This window comes from Notechis scutatus, chromosome 1 (assembly GCF_049901735.1).
Source record: "Notechis scutatus isolate UNSWTSFEM ecotype Mainland chromosome 1, rNotScu1.2, whole genome shotgun sequence".
Taxonomy (NCBI): domain Eukaryota; kingdom Metazoa; phylum Chordata; class Lepidosauria; order Squamata; family Elapidae; genus Notechis; species Notechis scutatus.
Window position 1 is genome coordinate 173695351 of NC_142009.1, and position 20326 is coordinate 173715676.

The 20326-nt window shown below is 38.9% G+C and overlaps 2 protein-coding genes across 3 annotated transcripts in view; one reads left to right on the top strand and one right to left on the bottom strand.

The window, feature by feature from the left end:
* The window catches only part of ORC2 (origin recognition complex subunit 2), a 42845-nt gene that overhangs the window by 15801 nt on the left and 6718 nt on the right, over positions 1–20326 (top strand). For both annotated transcript variants that reach the window (XM_087950247.1, XM_026667910.2), the window contains 5 exons: positions 847–956; positions 2841–2973; positions 4141–4237; positions 4993–5139; positions 7852–8023. In XM_087950247.1, coding sequence (XP_087806373.1) covers positions 847–956; positions 2841–2973; positions 4141–4237; positions 4993–5139; positions 7852–8023 — 659 coding nt within the window. The remainder of the gene's footprint in view (positions 1–846; positions 957–2840; positions 2974–4140; positions 4238–4992; positions 5140–7851; positions 8024–20326) is intronic.
* The window catches only part of NIF3L1 (NGG1 interacting factor 3 like 1), a 36313-nt gene continuing 25565 nt past the window's right edge, over positions 9579–20326 (bottom strand). The window contains exon 8 of the mRNA XM_026667918.2: positions 9579–9597. The gene's annotated coding sequence lies outside the window, so the exon portion shown is untranslated. The remainder of the gene's footprint in view (positions 9598–20326) is intronic.

The following is a 20326-nucleotide window of genomic DNA, read 5'->3' on the forward strand; positions in this document are numbered from 1 at the left end:
CATCATTGCAACTACGTAGTGTTCAGTGTTTTTTCCTAAGCTTACCAGGAAAGTACACATTTGAATCAAAGATGCAGTCAGCATACCCACTTTGAAACACATTGTTCTCCACTAGCATCTGCTTAACTCAAAGACACATATTTTGCTGGAATCACAGGAATAATGTATGAGTCCAGCATGCAACTTTTCTAAACATACATGCCTGCCTCTCACGTGAAACACCTTTATGTCTTTAAAAGGCTGTATATTCCTTTTTGTATGTTTATCACATTTATATTTTGCTGTAATTCTAAAAAACCGAATAACAAATAAAAATTAAAAATACAACAAACAATCAAAAATAGACATTCCAGAGAGCATCAGCTCCCAAATGCTCCATTTTCAAAAACTCCCAGAAGACAACTTGAGAACAGCCCATTCAAGAGGGGTGGTTTGATGAAAAAATACTCCCGACCCTCCCAAAATATAGGACAACCACCCTTTTCCCAGCATGCAATATGCTGACTGTAAACTGCTTAGAGAGCACTGTGAAGCAGTATATAAGTCTAAGTGGTGTTGCTATTGCTATGATGAAAATGGTTGAGCCAATTCTGGTGGAGGGATGCAGTCATAAAAGTAACTCTGCACCAAGTCATAAAGCACTTCATAGGTTAAAGCAGTTTCAATTGCATTCTATTAGTCTTTAGCCCTTTTTGAACCGGGTGATGGAGAAGGAATTGGAAAATTCTGATAATGGAGATCATTCTGTTCAAAGCCTTTTCATCAGTTAAGAACTTTTTCATTATATCATCAATTAGAAATTTACTGATGAGTCCTTTTTTTCTGCAATGAATCTAAATGGTCTAGGAATCTCTACGAAATCTCTTGAACAATGTACCTGTTGCTTTTGCTGCTGAACGGGAAAAGTTAATGAAACAATATGAATCCCTCTTCTACAAATGGATGTTGCAGCTGCAGTAAGTATCCCTTATATTTTAGGAGTTTGCAATCCAGCGAATAAATTGAAATAAATCCCCATAGCTATGCTTTGAAATCATTATATTTTTCTATTTGTGCACACAATCACCTGGACTCTCAGTGGCTTACAACAAATATATATAATAACCATACACTAAAACGGGTGTCCAACCTTGGCAACTTTAAGCCTGGAGGACTTCAACTCCCAGAATTCTGGGAGTTGAAGTCCTCCAGGCTTAAAGTTGCCAAGGTTGGACACCCCTGCACTAAAATGTCCATGGTAAAAATTAAAATTCAGAAAGTCACAAAAGCAGATATAAGCAAAATTCTCCAAAATCATTAATAGTTATTCCAATAATTTAGTAGCATCACCCTGAGCCTTCACAGAACTTTCAGAGCAATTCTATTTTTTAATAGCTTCTATGGAATCTTTGGTGTTCTCTGAGCTTAGTTGTTTGTTTGCAGAGGTTTCATCACCCTACTAGGTAACATCATCAGTGTGAATGAGTTTGCTCTCTGTTTATAGACATTAGTGCAAAAAGAATAGTCATTCCTTGGTGGAGATTTATCAACATGCAAATTTCTCCCGTTTGCATGCTTTCTGAAAAGTTTGATGTCTGTATTTCAGCCATGAGCTGCATATATTCTCTTCTGTTGGGACCACATAGGGCATCAAATGCTTCAGAAAGCACACACATGGGAGAAATTTGCATGCAGGCAAACTTCTACCAAGGAATGACTATTCTTTCTGTATGAATGCCCATAAACGGGAGAAAAACCCATACACACTCACACTGGTGATGTTATCTAGTCAGGATGAAACTTCTGAGAGCAAACAACCAGCCTCAGCATCAAGGACTGCACAGTTCAACCCTGAGCTACGTATAGTCTATTAATAGCTTATAGAAAATGCCTACAGGTAATCAACTCAAAGATAACAACAGCAGAGAAAATAGTGATTTATGACCAGTTTTCATACTTATGGCCTTTGTAGCATCCCCATGGTCACATGACAAAAATCCAGGCACTTAGCAACTGACTCATATTTATGACAGTTGCAGTGTCCCAGGGTCCTGTGATCACCTTTTGTGATCTGGCAAAGTCAGTGGGGAAGCTGGATTGCTTAACAATGTTACTAACTGCAGTAATTCACTTAACATTTGAGGCAGAAAAGGTAAAATGGGGCAAAACTCCCTTAAACAACTGTCCTGCTAGCAGTGAAAATTTTGGGCTCAATTGTGGTTGTAAGTAGATAACTCCCTGTAACAATGCTGAGTTTAATATTCACTGAGAGACTTCTCCAAATTCAAAAAAGTAAATGGAATGAAATAGATTCAATGCTGAGCAAACTCTCCTCATATTCTGTATTGATTAAATATAGAAAATGTATCCATCCGAGGTCAGTAAAACCCAGATTGTTGGTGGCAATAGGCTGACTCTGTAAACCACTTAGAGAGGGCTGCAAAGCAGTGTGAAGTGGTATATAAGCCTAAGTGCTATTGCTATTCAAAATACTGAATTTTTTTCCCTATTAAAGACAAGCTTTTGCTATTAAGAAAATACATAATTAAGATAGAAAATCAGGATTGACAATTAGCAGAAAACTTGCATATCTTTGTTCCTAGGTAAAGAATTGACAGTTTGTCTGATTAGAAAAAACTTGTATATAACTGATAGCCAAACTGAAATCCTAGATATATTTTTTTCAAAGAAAAATCTTCAGTTGTTGAGTGGTGCTCAGAAGTAAACACAACAAATTTTGCATCCCTCTCCATTTTTAAAACAATAAGTTCTTGTGATCAGCCTAAACATTTTCAGTACATCATATTGCACTGCACTTTGTTTTGTCATATTTAAGGATTTTTTTTCTTTATTTCTTACAGTCTTGGGTTCAATATTGTGCTATACGGATTAGGTTCAAAAAGAGATCTGTTGGAGAATTTCCGTGTTTCTCTTCTTCAGGATTCTGTACACCTTGTTGTAAATGGATTCTTCCCCAACATCAGCATAAAATCAGTAAGCAAAAACATGGCTGGCTTTGATCAGTTAACAAAAGCTTTAATACAAAATGCAGTAGTATAGAGAGAAGGGTTTTACAGGTAGTCCTTGTTTCATTTAGTGTCGGTTTCACATTTATGATGGTGATGAAAAAGTAATTGTACAGCCAATTCTCACATTTATGACTTTCTCAAGTCTGTAAAGAAAGGGAAAGCTGAAATAAGTTCATAAGCATTGTTGCAGTTTCATTCAGCAACTGTTTCACTTAATGACTGAGTTGCTGTAGTGTAGCTAATAGTGGTCACTGAATGAAGACTAACTGTACATTTCTCAAATTACTTATCTTTTCTGCACTTAATCCTAGAATATGATGGCTGAATTCTGACAACACAGCTAAATTACATTTTGCTGTTTGTAATTTACAGTGTTTTGTGATCCAGCCAGTTGTGGTTTGTTTAGTAAACAATAGTTAAACCATGGCTTAGAATATTATGACATAGCTAGTCAAACTGCATTGTGGACTTAGTTTGAGTGCAACTTTTTAATGTATAGATTCCACTTGCAAGGAAAAGTGAAATATTAGGAGCAAACTGGATTAATTTGAAACACAGGAACTACTTGTCTATGGAGGTTCTCAATCATTCAGGTCATTGTTGCCCAACAGGTGATTTTCCAAAACACAACTAGACTTTGTTGGTTTTTTCCTTGAAAATTGTTCCTTCAGAATTGAAGAATCTTCTTGGATGAGAAGCAAAACATTTTCAAAGAAAAAGCCAAGAAAGTCCAGTTGCCTTTTAGAAAAGTACCTTTTGGACAGGAACTACTTGTTCTTATTGTCCATGGAGTCAGCCCTAACTCTTGATGATTAACAAGTCCCTGCACTTTTCTTAACAACATTTTTGGATGTAGTTTTGCTAGGACCTTCTTCCCAGAACCCCAAACGGACTCTCATAAATACTGCAGCCTATGAAGTCTTCTTTTGCTTATTACCTTTTTATATGAAAAGTATTTCTATGTTTTGCGAGAGTTTCTACTATAATTTCACTTTCAGTACAGGAATGTTATAATTTATTCAAGTAGATATAATGGTCAAAAGTTTGTTTTTAGTTCAGATTTAATTCTTCTGAGAATCTTTAAAAACAAAGTGTTAAAAGAAGATGGTGGCCTACCATTTTTCTGTGTCAGATTTTGAATTCTATAACAGAAGAGGTGTTGAATCACATGGGTACCTTTCGTAGCCCCCAGGACCAGGTGGACTTCATCCTAAAAAGTTTTAAAGAAGGTAAACTATATGGACCGTCATTCTACAAGGTTACCTCCCTTAAACATTCTTAATATATTGTGACTAATGATCTGAGGTGATTTAAATTGCATTTAATAGAGAAAATTTAGAATTTGTGAGACTTGGTTCAGTAGGTTTTGAAATAATGCAGTTTGCTGCTTTGGAAGGACAGATTTTCTGGTAATAGATTTTGAATCCCCAAGCTCCTCCCCCCCTTTCCCCCCAATGATAGGAATCATGCAGCAAAAATCTTTACAGCATTTCTAGTATCCTTGGATTTCTGTCTCAGAACTTTTCTGGAAAACTTTTATTTCAAAAAGTAGCATTTTTTTCCATGTAAGCATAAATTGTTCCAGACACAAATCCTGTAACCATTATTTATATATTTTATTTTTGATCTTTGACTATTGGTATTTCTTTTTTTTTCTTTTATAATTTTTTAAATTTTTTAAATTATATATAAGTATTGAATACATGAACAATGTGGCATCTGGGTTTTGTTAATTTTGATACAAAATAATAGTGATACTATTGATAATCTTAATTACCTTAATCATACTCACGTCATTATAATAACATTATAAATATAACATTTTTAAAAGTTAACATTTTAGTATTTGCTCCACCGTGTCATTCCACCAATCATTCATTTAATTATTCAATATTTTAATACACAATACTAATAACCATGATAATATTGTTTAAGTGTACATATTATAATCATCTTTCAACTTCTATCCCCCTTTGTTTGCCAGATGTTTCCTCGGAACTATATCTTCTCATTCACAACTTGGACAGTAAGATGTTAAGAGGAGATAAAAATCAGCAAATCCTAGGACAATTGTCTTCGCTTTCCAATGTCTACCTCATAGCATCTATTGATCATATTAATGCACCTCTCAGTAGGTTACTGGGTTTTTCAAACAGTGTATGTTGTATGTAAATTCATCATAAATGCTAGACATTAGTAACAGGTCCCCTTGTGGTACAAGTGTAATTCATCTTAGGGCTGTTTTTTATTCTGCGTATTACCAGTGGTGGAATTATGATTATTTATATTTAAATTTCTTAAGAGACTATGATTTATTTTGTACTGGTAACGCAGAATCTCAGAACAGTTCAATGGTAGTTTATTTTAGCAGGGTGTTTTTATAAAGTCTTTTTATAAATAAGTTTTAAAGACATGGCTTCCCTACAAGGTGACAATACTAAACTTAGGAGTCTGCTGTACTTTTGCAGAAACATTTGGACTTATTTAAGTAGTTTTAATCTATCCCTGCCTAGTTGGTGTTCAGAAGCATCCGTAGAATGAGCTAGTTCAGTCTGCCACCTCAACATGGCAACAGGGAATAGACGGCCAGTTTAGTCTCACAAACTGTTAGCCAACAGCTACGATAATCTCCTTCTTGTTTCTCTTAACTTGTTTTGTTTTACTTTGTACTTTCCTTTTGGGCAGAGCAGCTGCACAATATATTCATCTTGAAAAAAGGAAAAATTCCTAAAAATGTAAAATACAGCATAAAAATTGTAACACAACATAAACCATATCTAAACAATCAAAATATAACTTCCACAGATTTCATGCCCTTTGTTGATTTGAAAGATACCTATTCTGATATATACCATGCACAACAGTGCATGAAGTTTACCTATCCAAATCCATAAGTGTATGTAATACTAATTTTTCTATAGGAAAGGTTTTTCTGAAGATAGTAGGGAGTTTCAGCAAATGATGGCTACCTGGCAGGATGGCAAACACTGTCAAAAGTTTGCAGCTCAGGATTTCCTATCAGAAACAGATGGTATGACATCCATTTGCTAAAGCTTAGGGCAGTGCAAATGGCTTTATAAAGCATTTTTCCACCAAATGAAGTATGCTTATTTAGCATCTTCAGACATGAATTATCAGACATCAAAATCCTTTCATAAGCAGGTGAGAAACCTTATACACAACATACACAAAGAGCATAGAAGTAGATCACACTAACAGTGTTTTGCTATTTTCAATCCTGCTTCCAAGATACGATGTTAGGTTACTGTCAGGGAGAGCCAAGGCAGTGAATAGAGGGAATTGTCCTATCACAAGGCTTGCAATACACTTTATCCTATATTTATTTCTGAGCCTGTTGGATGGTATGGAAAATCATGATGCAAAAGATAATAGTAATTCCAGTGACTTTCTATTTACTTTGAATACATTGATTTTCAAGTTCTTCAGCTACTGAATAGATCACCCAGTCATTTCAATCATTCACACATAAATTTTCATCAAAACATACAGTAGAAGGCAAACTGTGATTCCCATCAATTCTATTGAAACCTATCATTTTGATCTCTGTAGATTTTGGAGAAGCACTATTACCTAGCCTTTTGATCATTTTTTCCCTCCTCAGAACCTTTCTCTGTAAGCACCAGACTTACCTGAAAGTATAGACTTTCGAATCTCTTGAGAGTACTGTAGATTTATTGTAGAAAATATAATGTAGCCATTAAAAGAGAATTTCAGCAACAAATGTATATCAAATGCAAGCTTTATTTATAGTAAATATTGAAATGATAGACCCTTTCTAATTTGCATCATGTAATGGATCCAAAGCTACTCCTGTATTTATTCAGGTGGCATCTACATTGTTGTTTTCCAATCATGCTCATTTAATTAAGATTCATAGGACAGTGGCTTGGTGTTCCATTTTTCTATATGTTAAACATTCTTCTGCATTTCTCTGGAGATTCTCAGTCATCCAGATCATGGCTGTCTGAAAGGTGCTTTTTCAAAAGACAACTGGACTGTTTTTTTTTCTTTAAGGAAGATGTTTTGCTTCTCATTCAAGAAGCTTCAGAACTGAGTCAGAACTGAAGAAGCTTCTTGGATGAAAAGCGAAACATCTTCCTCAAGGAACAAAACAGTCCAATTGCCTTTTGAAAAAACACTGTTGAGATTTTTCTGAATGGTTATCCTTAGACATTTTTCCTCCAGTTTTTCCTATGGCTGTATCATGGAAGAAACTGAGTGGACTAATAGGTGGATCCTGTAAGACTTGGTCTAGTCAAAGTTCTTGTCCTAGTTCACTCTCTTGATGCCAGACATTTAGAAGGACCCTTCACAAAGAAAATCCAGGATCATTTTTTAAATAAAAATAAGAACTGGAAATAATTTCAGCTGATGCTATAACTGATGTTTATTAGAGATGTATGACATCTATGAAAGCCTTGGTCATAGTTCCAGAAAGCTTTAAACTGTAATAGAATAATATGATGGAATAAGGTTATCTTTAATAAGTTAATTATATTCATATTAAATTACATTTTTTCTTCTTGTTTATAATACATTCGCCAGTTTGCCACCCAAAAGCCAGATGAGTCCCTTAAACATACTTCTTCATTAAAAATATGTGCTCTTTTCTAATTAGTATGAGATCTTATTCAAACAGCAATCTGTCATAAAAAGGATTTAGTTCATGTAACACTTTGGAATTACTCTACCACTTTTATGCTGGCATATCATAAAAGCTGCTATGGAAAGCCATTTCCACACTTAGAGTTCTCAAAGTTTTATGGAATGTATTTTCTACTCTTAATATTTTCTTTTTGATATTTGTCTTCTACATTCATAGTGTGGGATCAAGCAAAACAAAGCATGTATAATTGGTTGTGGTACGAAATGACCACCTTCAGCCCTTATGCAGAAGAAACAGCCTATGAAAATTCGCTCTTGGTACAGCATTCGGGATCTTTGGCATTGAGCTCCCTTACACATGTTCTCTGCAGTCTTACTTCTAATGCAAGGTAAGAGATACTGTAGGTTTGTGAGAAACAGGAGAGATTCTTCCCAATGACCAGAAAAAAAACCCTAACATGTAAGACTAATACTATAAGTATATTTCTTTTTTCTTTTTTTCAATATAGTTTTTTTTATTAATTTATAATATGACATACAAAAGTCAATATTAGGGAAATTAGGGAAGGAAAAAAAAGAAGTGGATAGTGGGGGAAAGCAAAGGAAAAAGGAAAAAAAGGCATTGACTTCTGATTCCTTTGGTGCAGTAAAATAAGGAATTGACATCTACCCTCAACTTTGTATTTTTTCATAATAATACAAACTAGCAATTTCTATAAGAAAAAATCTAATCGGTAAAACCCAAAATCAAAGTTTCTTTTTTTTCTTTAATCAAAACAGTCAATTTAGCCATCTCTGCTAACTCCATCAGTTTTTGCAGCCATTTATCCATTGTGGGGATCGAGGTGATCTTCCATTTCTATGTGTAAAGTAGTCTTACTGCCGTCAATGTATATAATGTTAAGAGATCTGAATTTTTTTCCAAGTCTTGTTCGATTAAACCCAAAAGAAAAGTCTCTAGTTTTCTTTCTATATTCACTTTAAGAATTTTCTGTATTAAGATATGAATCCTCCAATAGTTCTTTGCTTTATCACAGCACCATAAATGATAAAAAGTCCCTTCTTTCCATTTCCATTTCCAACATTCAGTTGAAATACCTTTATACATTCTTGGCAATTTATCTGGAGTTAAATACCAATGATACATCATCTTATAGAAATTTTCTTTTAAATTATAGTTTAATATAAACCGTAAGCCTTTATTCCACATATTCTCCCACTGTTCAAGCATTACATTATATCCAAAATTCCTTGCCCATTGAATCGTACAGTGCTTTACTTGTTCATTTTCCAGATTTAAATTCAATAACACTTCATAGACTTTAGCAATATGTTTATCATTACCACATAGTAAGAGTTTCCAATTCCTTTTTAACAAAGTTAATCCCATGATTCTTTTTATCTAATTTAAATCTTTCTTTCAGTTGTAAATATGTAAACCAGTGGCAGACATGTCCTTCTAATTATAAATCCTCTTTAGATTTGAGGGTAGGGTCCCCTAAACTAAAAGATATTATTTTACCGTAAGTCCACCAGTTTGGCCTCGTCTCCATTTCTTTTCTTAAAAAAAGCTTGCTGTGGGGAAACCCAGAGGCACCTTCCTGGAAAACCGTGTTTTATATTTATTTCAAACTTTCAAAATAGCACGTCTGACAAAAATGGTGGTGGAAGTCAACATTTACTTTAACTTCGTCATATCATAAGTAACCATGCCAACCAAATGTTAATTAATGGCCTTCTAAGTCCAGTAGCCTCTTATTCTGAAGGTTCACCCATTCTTTTAACCAGACCAAACAGCAGGCGTCAAAATACAATTTCAAATCTGGTAGACCCAGACCCCCTCTTTCCTTAGCATCTTGCAGTAGTCTGTTTCTAATTCTTGTTTTTTCCTTTACCATATAAATTTTGATATATCCCTCTGCCATTGTTTAAATGGAATATAAGTTGCAAGTATTAGTAGTATCTGAAACAAAAAAGCATCTTTGTAAGACATTCATCTTAATTACAGAGATTCTGCCCAATAGTAATAACTACAATTTATCCAACTTAATAGGTCTTTTTAAATGTCATTCCAGAGAGGTACATAATTGTTTGGAACAGTTTTGTATTTGTGTTTCTTAACATAACCCCCAAATATTTCACCTTTTTCTCAACCCTAAAACCATTTTTAATCAATGTATCCCCATCTTGTGTGGTCATATTCTTAATATTGATGTTTTCTGCTTATTTATTTTGAAACCTACTGAAGACCCAAACTCCTTTAATTTCCTTATCAAATATTCTATGTTGTTTTTTGGGTCTTGCAGAAATATCACAAGTCATCAGCAAAAGCCCTCAGCTTATAAACTTTCTTTTTAATATTTATACCTCTTATTTTCTCATCTTGCCTGACATCTCTATTCAAAACTTCCAACACCAGGATAAACAGCAAAGAAGATAAAGGACATCCTTGTCTTGTACCCTTTCAGATTTCGCATGCGTTAGTTAAGTCACCTTAAAAAACAATTTTTGCTTGTTGTGATGTATAAACAGCTTTGACCACTTGGATAAAATTCCCACCAAAATCCATTTCTTCCAGGACTTTAAACATAAAGGCTCAATTTAAGTTGTCAAAGGCCTTCTCTTCATCTAAGAATATTAAATCTGCCTGTTGTTCATTATGATATTGTAAGTATTCTCTAATATTCAAGACAGTTCTCACATTATTCCTTAACTCTTTTTGGCAGAAATCCAGATTGATCATCATGAATATATACCTGTAAAACTTTTTTTAACTTTCTGCCAAAACTGTAGTAAATAATTTATAATCCTTATTTAATAGTGAAAATGGTCTATAATTCTTCATCATCATGACACCCTGACCCTCCTTCAGGAGCAACACAATATTAGCTTCTTTCCAGGTTGGGTGTATCCTTCCCCCCCTGTAAAATATCATTCATTATATCCTTTACTGGCTGAAGTTCATCTTCAAAACATTTATAATACTGACTTGTAAGCCCATCTGAGCCAGGAGCTTTACCTGTTTACATTTTTCTTATAGCTTCTGATATTCAAAGATAGTTATTGGGTCACTCATAAAGTTGTCTCTGAGTTTGTAAAAGTTTCGGCAAGTGTTGTCTTAACAAATACTCATCTATTTTTGACTTATCTAACTCCTGCATTTTATACAAGTTAGAGTAAAAGTTATGAAACAGTTTTTTAATTTGCTGATTATCAATTATTATATTATTACCTTCACAATTTTTTTCAATCATTCTATTCTCCCTTTCTTTTCTTAGTCTATATATATATGCCAACCATCTTCCTGGTTTATTTGTAAACTCAAAATGTCTTTGCTTCACATAATTTTATTTTATTTCTACTTCTTGAACTGTTAGCATAGACAGTTGTTGGTGTAACAAATTTTTTTAATGCAAAATTTTAGAGTCCATAGGTGCCTTTTGCAATTCGATTTCTTTCTGTCTAATTGTGTCCAATATCTTTTGCATCTTTTCCAAAGATTTTTTTCTTCTCTAGACAACTGTATAAAGTAACCCCTCATAACTGCTTTACTAGCCTCCCAGACAATTGCTAAATTTGTCCCTTATAATTCTTTTAAGTATTGCACTGGGGATGGGAAAAAACCTTAATGGTGTATTCCCAGTGTGTGATAGGGAACTTGTAGCCCTCCAAATATGCTGAACAGGTTGAAGGATGTGTGATGCTCTTGAATTCCTGTGAAGCAATGTTTTGTAATATTTTTCATAAGATTGCTGAGATAGAACTCAAATCTTTGATTTTGCTTTATTGCATTTTTCTGCTTCCTTTAACAAATGAGGTGTCAGACTGTGCTCCTTCTAAATCCCAAGAAAGAAATACTCAGACTCCATGGTGTAGAGCAGAATTTATCTTTTACTGGAAAATGAATGGTAGCAACAGAATCAATTCCGAAACTAAAATATTGGCGGGTAAAATGCATATACAAAGGGATAGAATTGCTCCCCCCCTCCAGAGATCAAATGATTCTTCCAATTAAAACTTCTGAATAGGATCATGTGGTCATCTCTAGGTGATGATGAGGCTACTGTCAGTGACCTTGACATATTTTGATAAAAGTTCGCAGTTGCGCATAAAAAAGGACAGAGGTTAGTGAGAAATGGAAAGTTACAACAAAGAATCCCCCCTCCCTTTCTTTACCCAGCAAAGGAATGCAAAACACCTCCTGCCTTCTTCCCTTCCAAGATTCCCCCCTCCCACCGTTTAATGACAGCCGAAAGAGAAGTAAAGAGCATAGCCACAAATAAGCCATAATTAGGGGCGAAGATATCTTGATAGATAGGGATGAATATCTCTTGAGGCTGACATGAGGTATTTAAAAATAGACATCATTTCTGTGTTTCTTATGTGCACATGCATACAAATAAATGGCTAAATTTAGATAAATAAAAAAGGGTTTTTTTTCTCTGGAGAGACTAAAACCAGCTGATAAAAAGTGGCAGCTACACTGATGCATGGAATAGCAAGAGTTACTCGAGTGTTTAGTGGAATCACTAAAGAAAATATAAAATTAAGAATATATAAATGATATGAGGTGTATGGATTTTTCCTATAACATTTTTTCTCAGTTTATTCCTAGTTTTCAGACCGAAATCATTTTTTAAATTTATTTTATTTTTTAAACAAAATTACAAATCTCTATTTACATTAACAGCATTGTGTTAATAATTTGCCTTTATACCTATAGATCAATTCTTATTTCTATATTCTACCCATTTATACCATCTATCCCAAACTGCATAATAGTCTGACTTGTCCTTGCCCTTTAATTCCGCTGTGAATTTATCCATTTCCGCACAGTGCATTATTTTTTGTATCAGTTTCTCTTTGGATGGTATCTTTTCTGTTTTCCAGCCCTGTGCGAAGGCTATCCCACCACCGTTATAATGTGTATAATGATGTATTGATAGACTTGCTAAATTTTGCCTTAATTATTCCTAATAAAACTATTTCCAGTTTAAATTCTGATTGTTGTTCTGTAATTTCTAGCAGCCATCTTTGTATCCTCATCTATTTTATTTTTTTTTTGCTTCTGGGCATTGCCACCACATATGAAAAAATGTTCGCTCTTTTTTTTTTTACATTTCCAACAATCTGATTTTATATTTGGATATATTTTAGCCACTCTTGCTGAGGCTAAATGCCATCTATAAAACATTTTGTACTGATTTTCTTTAAATGCTGTTCACAATGTTAATTTGCAATTATTAATCCACATTCTTTCCCAGTCTTCTAATTTTATATTATGACCTACATTTCCTGCCCAGACAATCATTGTTCCCTTCACTATCTCTTCTACTTTCACTTCCAACAAATAACTACCGTATTTGCCGGCGTATAAGACGACTTTTTTGCCCTGAAAAACATGCCTCCAATTGGGGGGGTCGTCTTATATGCCGGGTCGCCTTATACGCGGCAAATAGTAATTGGGAAGCACTGCGGCTGCCCGCGGCTGAGGCACTTTTGCGCACCGTGGAAACGAATCCCGTGAAGCCGAAAGGAGCAGCCAGCCTTCTCCCAGCTCCCAAGGAAACGAGGCTCGCACCGCCCGAGCTCCGCTGAGGTATCCGGCTGGGGCTGTCAGGAGTTGTTACCGCTGGCGCGGCTCGCGGCTCCAATCCGCGTTGCCTCGGGAAGGGAAAGGCAAAACCAGGAGCCGCTGCTGCCATTGCAAAGCGCCGCCGCGGCTCTTCCTTTTTGCCTTTCCCTTCCCGAGGCAACGCGGGACTGGAGCCGCGCGGAGCCGCGCCAGTGGTAACAACTTCTGACAGCCCCAGCTGTCGTGCGGAAGAGGGGGCGAGTATATAACAAACTATATTTTGAGTGGAAATGTTGGGGGGTCGTCTTATACGCCGGGTCGTCTTATACGCCGGCATATACGGTATACATTCTTGCTATGAATTTTTCCTCTTTGCCTGTCAAAATTTGATCTAGCTGTTGTAGAACTTTTTCAATCCTGAATTCTTCTAAATCCTTTTATAAATTTTGTCTGAATTTGTAGATATGACCACCAACCTATAATTATATCCTGCTCTTTTAATTCTTCAGTTGTTTTTAGGTTTCCCTGGTTATCTAATAATTCTTCATATCTAATCATTTTCTTTGTATCCCTTGTATTTGGATATAATATTGCTTCCATAGGTGAAACCCAACTCAGTAATTTCATATAATGTTTTCTTTTCACTTTTACCCATATTTGTATTAGTGATTCCCTTATCAAATGTCAGTTGCTAAAATTCTTTTATTTTTTAAATTTATCCACTCCTTTACCCACATCAGAACTACCGCCTGGTAATAAAATTCCATTTTGGAAATCCAAGGCCGCCTCTTCTTCTACTATCCTGTAGCATCTTTAAACTTATCCAGCCATATAAATTTCGTAACTGTCAGCCTCAAGATATATTCACCCCTAATTATCAAGATATCTTCACCCCTAATTATTTGTTGCTATGCTCTTTTCCTCTCTTTCGGCTGTCATGAAACGGTGGGAGGGGGGGAATCTTGGAGGGGAAGAAGGCAGGAGGTGTTTTGCATTCCTTTGCTGGGTTAAGAAAGGGAGGGGGGATTCTTTGTTTTAACTTTCCATTTCTTCGCTAGCCTCTGTCCTTTTTTCTGCGCAGCTGCGAACTTTTATCAAAATATGTCAAGGTCACTGACAGCCTCATCATCACCTCATCATGACCACATGATCCTATTCAGAAGTTTTAATTGGAAGAATCATTTGATCTTTGGAGGGGGGGAGCAATTCTATCCCTTTGTATATGCATTTTACCCGCCAATATCTCAGTTTCGGAATTGATTCTGTTGCTACCATTCAATTTCCAGTAAAAGAATAATTCTGCTCTACACCATGGAGTCTGAGTATTTCTTTCTTGGGATTTAGAAGGAGCACAGTCTGACATTATTCCGAAACTCAGACATCAACCCACCCGGAGAAAACAGCAACTTTTCTTCCGAGGGGGTTTCATCTCATGTCGTCTCCAGCCAGCGATGAAGAGGACCAGGGAGCTGTGGGGGGGCAGCCAATGCTGCTACCAGAGATACCGGCTGCTGACCTGCTGGCCGACCTGACTCTGGAAGAAACCCCAGCTGAGATGCCCAGATGGTCGTTGGGGGTTGGTTGGAGAGATCGGACGACCCCCTCCTCCCAGAATCACTGTAAGACGAAGGGGTGCGAAGGAACGGCTGTGGCAGGAGGGGGAGGAGATGGAATGCAAGCTGGATCAAGGCAGCAGATTCCTTATGGATGTTTCTGAAAAGCCCGGCACGGCTCCAAGGTATGAGGGGAAGAGGGAGCGAAGTCAGCCCGGGAAAGTCGAGCTACCCCCACCCCCTAGCCCAGCCTACGCCGGCGCAGCCACCGCGGCTGCCTGGGAGCCCCAGCAATAGGTGTGCTTCCTGGAAGACGCCCCTGCCTCCCTTAGATGTGAAATTTGGAGGAAATCCCAGAGACTTGGGGTTTTTCCTGGTACAAGTTGGAAGCTATATGGCAGAATTTGAAAGGGAGTTCAATTCTGAAGCAGCCAAAGTGAGATGTGTTACCATGACCCTGGAAGGGATGGCAGCAGACTGGGTGGTGACTTTGTTCAATGATAACTCCCCCCAACTGCGAAACCTCGATGTTTTCATGACTGCATTGAGGAGAAGATTTGAGGACCCCCTGGCAGAGAGAAGGGCTAGAATCAAAATGAAAACCCTAACCCAAGGGGGAGATCGGTTGCAGATTACACCCAGGAGTTCAGGCAGTTGGTCTCCTGTCTCCGAGGCTGGCCCCAAGAGGCCCTGGTGGAAACCTACAAAGACGGCTTAAATGAAGATGTATACCACATGTGCATCTCCCGGAGGGACCCACGTGATTTGCAGTCGTGGTACTTGCTGGCGGAAGAGGTGGATATTGATCTGGCTCGAAGCAGACGCAGAGGAGGCCCCGGCTGGAGAAAACTACTTCCCCCACGTCTCCAAGAGACCTCCACGCCCCAAAGAGGAGGGATGGCGGCAAGAGCCAAGACCACAGCCTGCTTCCGTTGCGGGAAGGGGGGCCACCGGATGGCGGAGTGCCGAGTCAAGTTGGTCCCACCGAAGACGCAGGGTCTAGGGAGGAAGCCCGAAAACCCCTCAACCAAGCCCCGCGAGACCGGACTGAAGGCGAGGGAGGTTATAGAGGTCGCCCTTCTGGCGGGAGAGGAGCTGGGACCTCCAACCTTACTCGACGAGAACGAGACCGATTCGGAGGATGACGCCTCGGTAAGTCCTACCCAGGGGCCCATGACCATCCCAATAAAGTTAAGGAAGCCTACATCGGGGACTGAGGGAGAGATGTTGGCCTTGTTGGACTCGGGGTGCACGAGGTGTGTAATTAACATGAAAGTAGTTAAAAACATGGGCATCGGACTGAGAACTTTAAGAACGCCCATAGCTTTCTGTCAATTGGATGGATCTGTGGCGGGAGGTTGCCCGGCGAGCTTTATAACGGAACCCTTAGAGATGACCATGGGAACTCACCGCGAGATCTTATGCTTTATTGTGGCCCCTGGGATGGAACAGCCTTTAATATTGGGATTACCTTGGCTTCGGAAGTGGAACCCCCAGGTGAACTGGAGAGAGGGGTGGATACGCATCCGCACCGATCGGCCACCGGAAGGGGAGGAGCCCCACCCTCGGGAGGGGGAGGAGAAGTCCCATCCGAAGCCCCAAGTTCCGGCCGAGGTAGCTTCCGCAGGTGTCGAACGAGCGGATGGGGAGGAGAAAATCCCGAAGGAGTACTGGGACTTAAGAGAAGTGTTTAGCGAAGAGGCCTCTGACGAGCTCCCTCCCCATCGATCAACCGATTGCAGCATTGAATTTCTACCGGGGGTAACGCTCCCGAAACCGAAGCTGTATTCGATGACACCGGGGGAGTTGGAAGAACTGAGAGCGTTCATCGACAAGAACCTGAAACGTGGTTTCATCACGCCTGCCAGACCTCGAGTGGCGGCCCCCGTAATGTTCCGCGAGAAGAAAGACGGCTCAAAACGTCTGGTGGTTGACTACCGAAATTTAAACACTGTGTCGGTGGAGAACGTGTACCCCCTCCCCCTTATGAAGGACATGCTAGCCCACCTGGCGAAGGTGAAGATTTTCACAAAGTTGGACTTGAGGGAGGCATACTACAGGATCCGAATTAAGAAAGGCGACGAGTGGAAGACTGCGTTCAACTGCCCGATGGGTTGTTTCCAGTTCAACGTTCTTCCTTTCGGCCTACAGGGGGCGCCTGCTGTTTTCATGCAAATGATAAATCAAGTGCTTCACGAACATCTATACAAGGGGGTTCTGGTCTACCTTGATGATATTCTCATCTACACGGAAAATAAAGACGAACATGACGCTCGGTGCTGCACAAGCTGAGGGCAGCCAAACTGTACGCAAGTGTGAGTTCCATCAAGAAAAAATCGACTACTTGGGATATCGTATCTCTCCCGAGGGCATCGAGATGGATCCAGAGAAAGTGCGAGCTGTATTGGATTGGGCCCCACCGAGAACCCGGAAGCAACTTCAAAGTTTTCTTGGGTTTGCCAACTTCTATCGGCAATTCATCCCGTCTTTTGCAAAAATAGCTATGCCCATCACCAACCTCCTGAAAACAAAGGGGGAAGCGAAACCAAAACCCAGCCAACCGTTGAACTGGTCCATGGAATGCCAAGCCGCATTCAAAAGCTTAAAAGACTTTTCGCTGCAGAACCAGTATTGAAACACCCGACATGGACGCCCCTTTCGTGATCCAAGCTGATGCAAGCGATGTGGCGGTGGGGCGGTCTTACTTCAATTAAATGAGAAGGGGACACTACAGCCGTGCGCTTATATCTCCCGTAAATTGACTGACACTGAAAGGAGATGGGCCGTCTGGGAGAAGGAAGCGTTTGCAGTCCGTTGGGCTCTACTAGCCTGGAGACATTTTTTGGAAGGAGCGAAACATCCATTTGAGGTATGGACGGACCATAAAAATCTGGAAGCTTTAAAAACTCCTCGAAAGCTATCTCCTAAGCAGGTTAGGTGGGCTCAGTTTTTCAAGCGATTCAATTTCTCGTTGAAGTATATCCCAGGGGGAAATTTTTTTATGGCGGATGCTTTGTCTAGAATGCCTCAATACAACAGTATCCGAAAAGAAGTGGTAAGACCAATCGTGTCCACTACACAGTTGGCTGCTCCCGTAGTTACCAGAGCACAAAAAAGGGACCAGGAGAGAGATCTGTCTACTGACCTGATGGAACGATTTAAGGAGGCTTTGAAAACAGATGAGTGGTTCCTAGCAAATGTGAATAATTGCACCGTTCGAGATGGTCTAGCCTGGATAGGTGCAAAATTGTATGTACCTCAAATCCTGAGAAGCCAAGTTTTACAACAAACTCATGATTCTAAAGTGGCTGGTCATTTTGGGTTTGTGAAGACTACATTTGGTGAAGCGGCAGTTCTGGTGGCCTTCGCTGAAAAAGGACATTGAGACTTATGTGGCGAGCTGTCCAGTTTGTGCTTCAGCAAAGAGGCCTCCTGGTAAACCACCAGGTTTGTTGCAGAATGTGGCCAGGCCAACTGCTCCTTGGAAGGAAATTTCCATGGACTTTATAGTAGATCTACCCGAGAGTGTTGGACACACTGTCATTTGGGTAGTGACTGATTTGTTCTCCAAACAAGCCCATTTCATCCCTTGCTCCAAGATTCCTTCAGCGAAATCATTGGCCAGAATGTTCATTATACATGTCTACAGGTTGCACGGCGTTCCTGAGCGTGTAGTTTCTGATCGGGGGGTCCAATTTACCTCGAACTTTTGGAGGGAAATCTTGAAGTTGATAGGCTCCACCCAGAGCTTAAGCTCCGCCCATCATCCCCAAACTAATGGGGCCTGTGAGAGGACAAACGGGGTGTTAGAACAATACCTCAGATGTTATATAAACTATCAGCAAGACAATTGGGTGGACTTACTGCCTTTTGCGGAGGTGGCGTATAATAACTCTGTACACAGTAGTATGGGGTTTACTCCTTTCAAAGTAGCCACGGGACAAGATTTTGTGCCCATACCTGAACTGCCTCGAGAAAAACCCAATGTCTAAATTGGCCGGTCGCTCGCAAAGCTTTGGATGAGGCGCACCAATCTCATAAGAAATTTGCTGACAGAAAGCGAGCCCCACAGATGTTGTATAAGGTGGGCGATAAAGTTTTCCTCTCAACCAAATACTTGCAGACTACCCAGAAATCGAAGAAGTTGGGTCCTAAGTATGTGGGACCTTTTCCCATTGAGAGGATTGTAAATCCGGTGACTGTTCAACTGACTTTACCAAAGACTCTTCGTCGTATTCATCCAGTTTTTCACGTCAGTTTGTTGAAACCAGAACATACCAGTACCTTGAGACCGACCCAGTCTGATCCCCCCGTACCTCTGTTGATCGAGGGGGAACAACATTTCGAGATTAAAGAAATTCTAGACTCTAGGAAATGGAGGGGTCGTGTCCAATATCTTGTAGCGTGGAAACATTTTCCTCCATCCTATGCTGAATGGGTTAATGAGAAAGACATTAGGGCCCCTGAACTGCTTAAGAAATTTTATGCCAAATATCCTGATAAACCATAGAAATGTACGCCAATGTTAATATATGATTGTTTTTTCTTACAGGGACTAATGTCCTTCTTCTAGGGGGTCCGAATGTCAGCCTCAAGATATATTCACCTCTAACTATCAAGATATCTTCACCCCTAATTATTGCTTATTTGTTGCTATGCTCTTTTCCTCTCTTTCGGCTGTCATGAAACGGTGGGAGGGGGGGAATCTTGGAGGGGAAGAAGGCAGGAGGTGTTTTGCATTCCTTTGCTGGGTTAAGAAAGGGAGGGGGGATTCTTTGTTTTAACTTTCCATTTCTTCGCTAGCCTCTGTCCTTTTTTCTGCGCAGCTGCGAACTTTTATCAAAATATGTCAAGGTCACTGACAGTAGCCTCATCATCACCTGGAGATGACCACATGATCCTATTCAGAAGTTTTAATTGGAAGAATCATTTGATCTTTGGAGGGGGGGAGCAATTCTATCCCTTTGTATATGCATTTTACCCGCCAATATCTCAGTTTCGGAATTGATTCTGTTGCTACCATTCAATTTCCAGTAAAAGAATAATTCTGCTCTATACCATGGAGTCTGAGTATTTCTTTCTTGGGATTTAGAAGGAGCACAGTCTGACAGTAACTATCTTATTCAGTTCCTTGAAAAATTTCTTGTCTAATTTTATAGGAATTGTCTGGAAATAATATAATAGTTTCGGTAAGACATTCATTTTTATTGTTGTTATCCTTCCTAGTAGAGATAATTGTAATTTTTCCCAATTTGTTAAATCTTTCTTTATCTGTTGGATTAATTTTTTATAGTTGTCCTCTTTTATAGAGGAACATCTCCCCGTTAGCCAGATTCTCAAATATTTGATCTTTTTTTACAATTTGCAATCCCATGTTTCCTTCTAGCTTTTTTCTTCCTGTCAAATTTTTGGCTAATATTTTTGTCTTTTTCTTTGTTAATTTTTAATCCTGCTACCGCCCCATATCTCTGTAATTCTTTAACAAATTATCCCCTGTCTCAATTGGTTCTTCAATAAAGAACACCAAGTCATCCGCAAATGTCTGTACCTTATATTCCTCTCTT